Source organism: Montipora capricornis, chromosome 12 (genome assembly GCF_036669925.1).
Source record: "Montipora capricornis isolate CH-2021 chromosome 12, ASM3666992v2, whole genome shotgun sequence".
In the NCBI taxonomy this organism is placed as follows: domain Eukaryota; kingdom Metazoa; phylum Cnidaria; class Anthozoa; order Scleractinia; family Acroporidae; genus Montipora; species Montipora capricornis.
This window is the reverse complement of record NC_090894.1, coordinates 12,167,943-12,178,256: the sequence shown is the minus strand read 5'-3', so window position 1 is coordinate 12,178,256 and position 10,314 is coordinate 12,167,943. Positions and strand designations below refer to the sequence as shown.

The window sequence follows — 10,314 nt, the reverse complement described above, 5'->3', positions numbered from 1 at the left end:
TGTTTACGCTGTTGTGCCGCATTACAATCAAAGAAATTATTTTAATTCCCTGAATTGCTGTTAAAGGCGATAGCTCGTTTTGACTCAAAAAAAAAAAAAATGTGGACTAGTGTAGATCGTCCGGTATCACGACATTTGAGGCGCGTTTACACGACAGAGGAAAAATGGCACGGGTCCGATCAATAGTGGAACCGTTCCAATTATGTTTGTAAAGAAACAGTGAACTTTTATCCGTTCCGCTACAGAACCATAGGCGCCTATGGTCCTGTAGCGGAACGGATAAAAGTTCACTGTTTCTTTACAAAAATGAATGGAACTATACCACTTTTTATCGGACCCGTGCCATTTTTCCTCTGTCGTGTAAACGCACCTCAAATTGTGATGATCTGCCTTCTGTTGACCTCTGTTATGTACTTTGTCAACGGCGAAGAAAATTATCGAAATCACCCGCTTCAAGTTCTCTTTTCGCTTTAGTTCACTCAGTGAAACTTTTCTAGCCAGTTGACCCATCAGTTCTAAACGTTTACGTTTATTTCAGTCATAAAGTCGACCAATAAATCCCGATGCAACAGTGATTTGTTAATTTGGTAGCTGTATACTTGGTAATATTGTGTTGACTTGAATTTATCACGGTCAATTTTCATTGTAAATACAACTCTTACCACTCAGCCTATCTTTATTCGTCGTCAGATTCTATTCATCCATTCCCATTATGTCATCAACTCCCGGCATATTTTGCTGTTTTTTTAATGTTGTTACAATCATGCCAATAGAGCCCTTTCGTGTTATAAAATTTACCTCTGCTGTTCCTGTTTCAGTGCTGCTTTTGGAATCGCCAAACCTCAAATCACACACCATAGCACGAGAGGAACCACTAACTCAGTGAGTACACTCAAAGGCCACCTTTCCCATGCAAAACTGCTACAAAGGGAAGGGGAATAAAAAGATCGAGCCCCAAAAAATCTGTTTTGATGTTCATGATCGTTATTCCTTTTATACTGTAAATGAATGTAAATAAAACGTGATAGAGTTTTGTATTGCTAATATGCCTTTGAGAGGAAGACAACGACGCTAACGAAAGCGTAACTTGAAAACATTTTCTGACGCTATCGTAAACCTATTTGCCGTCTATATCCCGTACTGTTCCAATATCACAATATCGGCGAAAATGCTCCAAGTGTATTGTATTGGAAGAATTCGTTATTGAAGTAAATATGGAGAATGAAGGATTGCTTGGAAGTATGTTCACGTTGTCGTCAAAACTTCATCGATTGAATGTGGTTACATTTATTCCTATTTTACTTTATTAGGGACTTCAACATCTACGACGGCGACGAACTGAAAACGACACCTCAAAATATAAACTTTGCGCTTTCGTAAGTGTTCCGCGATTATTCTGTCTCGTTCATGTCATGAGGCGAAGTATCCTAAAACTCAATTGGAAACGAACATTTCCTCGCGTTATTGTCAAAACCTCAAAGTACTGGCAGAAATACGTGATAATAAAACAAGTGCCGACTACGTTTATTTTTTCTCTTTTAACCAAATGATATACGTTGCGTTCTCTTTGCTCTGGCCTTCGTCGTTTCTTAAACTCTGCTTTATTTTCTTGTTTTCCAGAGGACGGCCGAAAAGAAGTGTGTTGAGAAATATATGCTGCAACTGCAGCACGCCTTTTTGCGGCATTAAAACCTAGTTTAGGACGAGTCTCTGTTTCCGTTGCATCCTCGTCCTTGCCAAAGCTCTTTGTTATGGACAAATGAGACATAAGTACATCATTTACGACATGTTCGCGTACGTTTCATCTTATTCAAACTGACAACCCTTCATGCTAAAGAATGAAGGGGTAGTTTCTAAAGAAACTGTGGTGCTGCGTCGGTGGGGAAGTAGTATACAAAAATTTGGTTTATCAACGGAGTTGATAATGTAAATTGACCACCGTACAGAGATTCTAAAAGCTGACGTTTCGAGCGTTAGCCCTTCGTCAGAGCGAATCCTCTGACGAAGGGCTAACGCTCGAAACGTCAGCTTTTAGAATCTCTTCATGCGAAAGGTTAAGGACGGATTTTCATCCCATTGTACAGACCAAACTTTATTCCGGCATGTCAACTTTTCCAGTCCTTCAACAAATGACCCAATTGTTTCCATTTCAACAACCAGAGCATTTTAATTCTAACACTGAATTCACTTGGCCTACAGAAAGATCCTTGGGGAGCGAAGAGATTAAATCGCCGAAAGCTTATTAAATATGTCACTCTAGCTTTTCTGTATTCTTTGGTTCAAGAGAAAGGTACAGACGGACAAATCTATATCCGTCGTCTTATAGGTAAGAACGCCGCTCTAAGAACTGTCATATGTCAACAATGTATGCGCAAGATCGCCGGCGCTCTCTGTTGCACAGACCGTCGTCAATTAAGTCAGATGTAGAATGTTATTTTTGCAGTACCCTACATGGGCAATTGAAAAGTTATTGTCAGATGCTCGCGACCTCCACATAACCTAAAATTTGCTCAATTCACGTCGTCGTCAGGCCGAGAACGGCAATTGGCATGGGAACGCGCTTCCAAAACTACGGTTTGAAAACAGTTAATGATGAAGTACTGTCATTTCCTGCTGTTAGATTTCATAACCTTTTGCTAGTCTTTCAGAAAAGCCAACCGAGTGCACTTATCATCATCCTAGAAATATTTATATGCAAATCTGTCTGAGCAGTCCAACTGTTCATGGGGAATATTTCAGGGTTGCGGTCCAATTAAAGGCAAAGCTTGTTTTCGTTGGCTATCTCTTAGAGTTTCTTAGTCACAAAAATAATGTTATTCCACTTAGATGTAGATTGATTGTGTACACCAGGTGAAAATAATTTTCCATCCGTTGACTGGCATATTGACATTTACGCGCGTGACTCTTTGTTCAGTCAAAAGCATCTCAGTTGTAAACGCGAAAAAGTTCAAGCTTGTATCTTTGTGAAGCTCTCTGCAGAATCAATAAGACTTCTTTCTTGTGATTCACATAAGGTATATTTATTTCGTTTCTCCAACTTGATACTCTACTTGTACCGAAGGCAGTGATCAAAGAAGACCATTTCGTCAGTTATGAAGTACCCGCGAGTGAAAACCCCTTGTGGTGGTTTGCGTTTCCTTGTTGTGTTAATGATGTGCTTTACCATTTTCGTTCATATCTCAGCCATAGATGATCAGCGTCCAAATAATCACGATGTCCATGCAACTGGACAAAAGACTGAGTCGATGCTGTTTCGCGAACGCAGAGGAATTAAGAAAAACACCACTCAAAACCCGCAAGACTTTGAAAAACGACTGAAAAGCGTTGAAGAGAGGTTTGTCCTCGATAAGTTATAGCTGCTTATCCTCCCAATCTCAAATAACGTTTTGTCGTCTCTCCGGTCGAGACTGAGTAATCTTTTCAATTTTTTTCTTGATTTCAGTGAGTGTTCATTGTTTCTAATGGTCGTGTATTTTGCTTCATCGACTCTCTTGGCCACCAAAGCTATTTGCTAACATTTCTATACAATTCGGCTTCATGCGTTAGGAGTTTACACTTTTATAGTTTTCAGAAATAAAATTTCGATTCGAAATTGATTTAGCGAAGGCTAAAACTTCCTTCAGAAACTTGGTACCACTTCATTATTCTTGTTTCTAGCAGTATTAAAATGTTGCCAGTTAATTTAACTCCAAAGGAAATATTATCGCTACAGTTTCAATTTTGTGCGTGTGAGTGAAATGTTTAGTAGAAATGATTTTTGCGGAGAAAGAGAAAAGTTATGTCGCTAAAATTAAAGTTATTATACCAACTAAGTGATTTTCCTCGCAAAAATACGGTTTTTAGAAAATACGCCGCTTGGAGGTATTTATCAAAACGATGGGGCAATGTAAGCGCGTTGGAAAAAAATCATCAAAGACCCGAAGGAAAGAGCCATATTAATTACGGCACTCAGTACAGGATATCATGTAAAATGTCAGCTCCAACAAAAATAAAAAATAAAAAAAATAAAATCATTCGACCAAAACGACCAATCAGATCTAGTATGCAATCAAACGTTTACTATCACTGTAAAACTCTTTAACATTTAATTCAATACGGACAGTTCTTCAGTTACATGTTCTTCCCCTAAAATATTATTATACCTTAACCTGCTTGATCCTGAATACCTTTCTTTTACCTCGGACATGACCATCTGATAACAATCGACAATTCAGATGAATATCAACACTTCAATTTTATTTTGTTATAGACTTGATGCACTGATGCGGTTCCCTCGTCTGGGATCAAGTGGGAATTCTTGCAATTCACTTATAGCCTACCTTTTGGGTTGGTATAGAGCCCACCCATGATTATAAGATAATGGCATTTCAAAGAAGAGTTATTCAGTGTTAAAAGTTATTTCTTTTCATTTGTTCGAGGCACAACAGAAAATAAACTCTTCCGTTACTTGGGAAGTTCTCACCAGTACATGAACGCAAAAAAAATCTGGTATAAAAGCACTATTTTGTTCACGTTATTTTTTAAGGAAAGTAATTGAAGGTTATAATTAATATGACTACCAACTACGAACTTTAAGGAATCATCCTATTTGTGAACTCTAAGCCATTGAATTGTTTTGTACCATTTTCAATCTCAAAGGAAAGCATATCCAAAACAGTGGAAAAGAAAAGATGGGACCCCCTGGTCCACCAGGGAAACCAGGATTGAATGGAAAAAATGGCTCCAAAGGTAAATGAAACCGGCTGCACTTCGTGACAATATTTAAACTTCACTTCACCGAGCTGTCATAGAGATTTTGACGTCTTACCGTCAAAACGTCTGAAATTGTGCAGAAGATGCCCATTATTAAACCTATTTTTTGTCTAATGCTTAAAATCCTCCTGGAATCGGAATCATTATATATCATAGAAATTTAATGTACAGGCCGGAAGAAGGCGTTTACACCGAAATTTGTGGACACAGAGCCAGATCTTGGAAAAAGTTAACTCCATTTGATGCAGGTTAAAATCCACTTTAACCCTTTCCATTAATACTAGTACTAAAAAAGAGAAAATTAGTCTCATTGGACCAACAGAGTCTGCAGTAAACAAAGGAAATATTATCCGTTTTGGTCTCCACCACAGTTTAGGGCTTTTGAAATTGTATAGAATGGTAGAACCCCTTATAAATATCAAAAAGACATCCAAAACTTGTCCAAACTGAGGATGATTTAATTCAACCAGTCGCTAAGTAAGGAGTGTTTTAAAAACATTTGTTATCGCACCATTTTCAAAAATACAGTAAAATACGTGGCTTCCGAAAACTTTATCATCCGCTAAGGGTATAATATTTAGACAAAACATGCACATGCGGCATTCCGTTGATAACTGCAGCATCATAATCATGCGTTTGCTGAAAATTAATGTATTTTTCTGAAACTTGTTTGAGGCCCCTTGTGACGTTGCTCCTCCAAATAACGAAAAATATCGTGTTCCAATTTCCCATTCTTTATTCTGAACATTAGACCCTGCCAGATGCAGTTTTGCCGCCTCGCTTTTGTCCTGTTTTCTAAGAGAGGAGCTCTAACTTGTTAAACAATGAATGAATGACAGTAAATTGCTAAAATTATTTCACAGGAACTACCCCACTCAAAAAGAGAAAACAAACAAACAAATACATTCACTTAAAAGGGAAAACTAAATATAGTTTCGTGAATCACCCCGAGTAAGGCATCCTTCCCTGTCTTTCTTTTAACTCGTTTGAATAAGCTGAATAAGAAAAAGCAGGTCAATGTGACCATGGAAAACGAATCACTCTGAACTGCTTCCCTCTAACTTTTCCCATCAGCACACAGCAAATACTAGTGCACCCGCTCTGTCCTATTTCTTCACAGGAGAACCAGGAAAGCCCAGCGCAAACACGCCCTTACCAGGCCCTCCTGGTCCTAAAGGACAACAAGGAGCCCCAGGATCTCAAGGCGCCAAAGGAGAAAAAGGACAAAAGGGGACTGCAAAGTCGGGTGTGAAGTATGTTCGATGGGGAAGGACCACATGTCCCAGTGGTGCTCAGATCGTCTATAAAGGTATAAAGTTCCTAGAACAATTTAATTCAACCCTTCCTAACATTTCGTAATAGCTCTCACCAAAGATTCACACTTGGTTCTCTTCATTATTAGGTAGTTGCGAAACAATTTTGAATTTTTTCCTTTCCTGGTGGTCACAGGAGTCGTCACGAAAGCAGAAAACTTTATAAAGGGATAATAAAAGATTACTCAAAAGGAAATACTGATCTCGCTAAAAAAAAGACTGAAGAATTACTTTCGAGATGTACCGGTTATTTTTTTTGGGAATGAGAGCTGTTGTTTGAATGCGGTTTGCACATCCCTTTCGCATTTCAGGGATAATTGGGGGTGAATGGTACGGCCACTACGGTGGTGGAGTCAACTACCTTTGTCTTCCTCACAATCCAAAGTACGACAAGTACAAAGATGGTCACCAGTGGGCAGGATACATTTACGGCGCTGAGTATGAAGTCAGTCAATACAACGGAGACCCTTTTAAGAGAAGTCTCCATGATCATGACGCACCCTGTGTTGTCTGCTTCGTGACGTCACGTGGTTCAATGCTGATGATGCCCGCAAGGAATGACTGTCCATCTGGATGGACCGAGGAGTATCATGGATATCTGATGACTGCATATCATATTGACAGACATTCAAGTGATTTTATCTGTGTTGATGGTGATCCAGAATATGTTCCTGGTAGCCATGCTGGCAAAAATGGTGCCTTGCTGTATCCCGTGGAAGGCGTTTGTGGTTCACTTCCCTGTCTTCCATATGTTAGCGGTCGAGAGTTAACATGCGCCGTCTGCACCAAGTAAAGAAGAAAGAAAGCTTCAACAGTAGTTCATTTGCATTAGAACTAAACAGAAACTAAATGAAATATCAATCGCTAGCAAACCAGAGAGCAAATGTAGAGTAAGGGTGCAAAACAATAAACTTGTTGATCTTAATGAGTCTTGTGTTACACGATTATGTTCAATTCGATCCACTAATCAGCATCCTACAGCTGAGATGTCTTGGAACAAGTGCTCTCTTCGATTGGTATCGAATATACTAAACATTTTAGATGTACTCAAGTCTTCTTACAAAACTCAGTAGAAATTGATCCTCCACAGCAAGTCCATTTTCATTAATTAATTGAAATTTCTCCGAAAAATCAAATAAGACCACATTGGTATGAAACCCAAGGTTGACCCCAGTGGAACGAAAATACGCAGGCATTTGAACTTACCTAACCTAGATAACGGACAATCTTTCCTCCCTTGTACCCATTCTTTTTCTAAGTGACACCGTCCTGGGCATGTATTTTCATGTGCCTCTTTCAACAAGAATGGGTACAAGAGAGGAAAGATTGCCCATCTGTCTGGTTTAGGTACGAGTATAGACCTCTTTTATAATGGCGGTCCAAGAAAATATCCTTTTTTTTAAATACTAATAAGCCTTTGTAGCCACGCAACGACGAGCAAATTTCAAAAGAATATTTGTTTCAAAATGAGGGCAGTAGGTCTAATTAACATAAACACAAAAGAATGAAAAAGTGGTCGCCATTTATGACAGTGACACTTCCACCCTGTTTGACAACAAAGATTTCTCAAATACCTCAACCTGAGACAACCTGGCATAAAATTTACCATGAAATTCGAAGAAAAGCGTAAAATTCCGTTTTTAGACAGCCTTGTCAAACGCGAGCAAAATCGTACATATGTTTCAACGATGACCTAGTACAACAAGAAACATTTCACCGGCCTATACATGAAATTGGACTCGACTCGACTACTTCACACCACGAAAGCACGAGGTTAATTAAGTTCGCACCTTGAACTATCGTTGGTTTCGTATTTGTTCTGATTCCTATTTATGCGTTCTTGCCTTTATTTAATGAAATTGAAAAACTATTATTGCAAAATGGGTATCCTGTGGGCAAGTGAACCGTTCAAATCCTGTCACAACGTCCCTAAGAAAAAAATCATTCTGGTTTTACCCTAGCTATTTAGGTTTAAAGAATAAAAATGTCTCGCGAAGTGTAAATTCTTGTATTGATAGTTTCTATGGTTTCGTTAATTAGGGTTGTTTTTCAAAATAATAGACGAGTTCACGCTCTTGATTGCATCATGGGTAATCAGGACAACATGGCGGGAAATTCAAAGGTTTGTATGGAAATTCGAAGCAAAATATACTGTTCATGACTCAACTTTATAGACTTTCTCCTTCATAAACCAAACAAATAAGTTCATGTTTACAACTACTGAGATGAACTAGACTTGGTATCCGTTGTTTGGAATTCCTAAATATTTGCTTTTTTTGTCTCCATACATTCTCTGTAATTTTGTGCCTTTGGAATTAAAGGAAATGTATGGCAGAAACCCTTTTTAATAAAATAATGTCTACAACATCCATTCTCTCCAAATTTATTCTGCCGCATCTTTGAGCGCATATCTTCTGTTTTGGAAAACAAAAAACCCAAAATTGCATATTATGAACACTTTTCATCGTTTTGAACTTCCTTACAAACCTTTGAATTTCTCTCCATCTTGCCCTGATTACCCATGATTCCTTTGAAAACACTCAGATTTTCCACTAATTTAAATGCCAAGTTGTTATCGGACAGTTCAATAGGCCAATCACATTCAAAGTTGCAGTTTAAGTCAACCAATCACAACTTTGGTTTCAATCACCATCGAGAAACAGTGTACAGGCTCATGGCGCAGAATGGCCGGACATCATTGATACGCAGGAGTTAAAATCTTGTTAGCATAATAGCACCGCGTGAAATTTAATGACTGATGATTGAAACTTATAGGCCACTTCGGAAAATACCATAATACTATTTGCTTGTCTCGCCAAATTTTGCATAAGCATTGTTTCCAGTTTCTCTTGGGACTTACAATGGTCCTAAGAAGAAACAAAAACAATGCTTGTGCAAAATTTGGGGGGACAAACAAAGAGTATTCTGGTATTTTCCACAGTGGCTGGCCGAACTCCTCTCCTCAAGCTCAATTTAAGGAGCGTATCTGGTCACAAATTTCAACTTGTAAGCTGCAAAAAAAAAACGAGACGTTCATAAAGCAAAAGTAACCTAGAGAAACTATTGGAAAATTGATTTAGTATTCGAAGGATTTTTGAGAAAGTTTATATGGGAATTTAAAAATGTCGTATGCGCATAGATTTTCGTTTCTTGTTCATGTTATTGTCAACTTGTAAGCTGCAAAGTTTGGTAACTTAGTAAATTCAAATACTAAGTCAGAATGGTTTGGAATAAGGAAAGCGATTTGCTTGGAAATTTTGATTTAGTGTGATTACCCCGAGCTAATAAGTTATTTTTCTCATAAATATGCATTTTTTCATATATCCGCGTCATTGAAGCTCGCCTTAGCGCCGCCCCCTGAGTTCCCTTGAGAGTAAGGGTGCACTTTCCAGTTTACTCGTTTTTAATACGATCTCTCATGAACACTCACGATCGCCGCCGATGGTAGAAGGGGCGTTTAATTACACGACATCAACTTTTTACAAGGTTTCCTATAAAGGAATGCTTTATGAATTTGAAGGTGTAACTGATTTCTCCCTATAGCTATTTACAGCGACTTAACTTAAAACGACTGCTTTATATGGAAGCAATGAGATTTATTTGTTGCGTGATCTTAAAAGGATGCACTTATCGTTTCGCAGCGTACCATTCGACAAAGAGGGAAATTTTTATCTAACAGTAACTGTAATAAGTTACATCGATTCAGATCGAACGACGATCACGACAGCGAAGACAGAGCTGCGCGTCAATTAGTTCAAGTCACGCGCTATTCTCCGCGCCGGTTGAGTCTCGCAAGCTAATTGAAGGTCACTTTTGCATGTCTATCGCCATAGTTCTTGTACTCAGTGTGGCTGCATGCAGTCCCAATTACTGCTGCTGTAGGGCTGTCTAGTCATAAAGGCAGCCCCAGAATAAATACTCTTGGATGTGCCGAATGAAGCAATGCGGCACACCTAAAGGCTATGTGATGTATTTGCATTTCATGGAGTATCGTCAGGTGAAAACGGGTTTCGGCCAGCTAAATCAATGCAAAATACACAACCTCAGGCTTTTGTTATTTGATGTTTGTTTAAGATCCATACTATCTTTTAGAGCATCTTTTCTTCATCAAAACCTTTCCGTCTTCAAGGATATAAACGTAAGGGTCATATAAGCCGCCGGGAGGGAGGGGGGTAAATTGTGGAGGGACTTTTATGTTCAGCCGGACTTAAAACGGTATGATGGTTAAGAAGTAATTTGACATGGATTT

At 38.7% G+C, this 10,314-nt stretch overlaps 1 protein-coding gene across 1 annotated transcript; it reads left to right on the top strand.

Annotated features, from left to right (window-relative positions):
• Positions 1 to 2,999: 2,999 nt before the first annotated feature.
• Positions 3,000 to 6,987, top strand: LOC138027711 (uncharacterized). The gene is made up of 5 exons (XM_068875304.1): positions 3,000 to 3,334; positions 4,250 to 4,326; positions 4,639 to 4,728; positions 5,873 to 6,061; positions 6,377 to 6,987. The coding sequence occupies exons 1-5, from the start codon at positions 3,093 to 3,095 to the stop codon at positions 6,856 to 6,858; spliced, it is 1,080 nt and encodes a 359-aa protein (XP_068731405.1). The 5' UTR covers positions 3,000 to 3,092; the 3' UTR covers positions 6,859 to 6,987.
• Positions 6,988 to 10,314: the final 3,327 nt, after the last annotated feature.

Bases quoted from the DNA above. Each gene is read 5' to 3' on its own strand.
- LOC138027711 (XM_068875304.1), top strand. From the start codon at position 3,093: ATGAAGTACCCGCGAGTGAAAACCCCTTGTGGTGGTTTGCGTTTCCTT. The intron at 4,327-4,638 runs GTTGGTATAGAG...TCAATCTCAAAG, and splicing joins ACTTATAGCCTACCTTTTGG to GAAAGCATATCCAAAACAGT. The intron at 4,729-5,872 runs GTAAATGAAACC...ATTTCTTCACAG, and splicing joins TGGAAAAAATGGCTCCAAAG to GAGAACCAGGAAAGCCCAGC.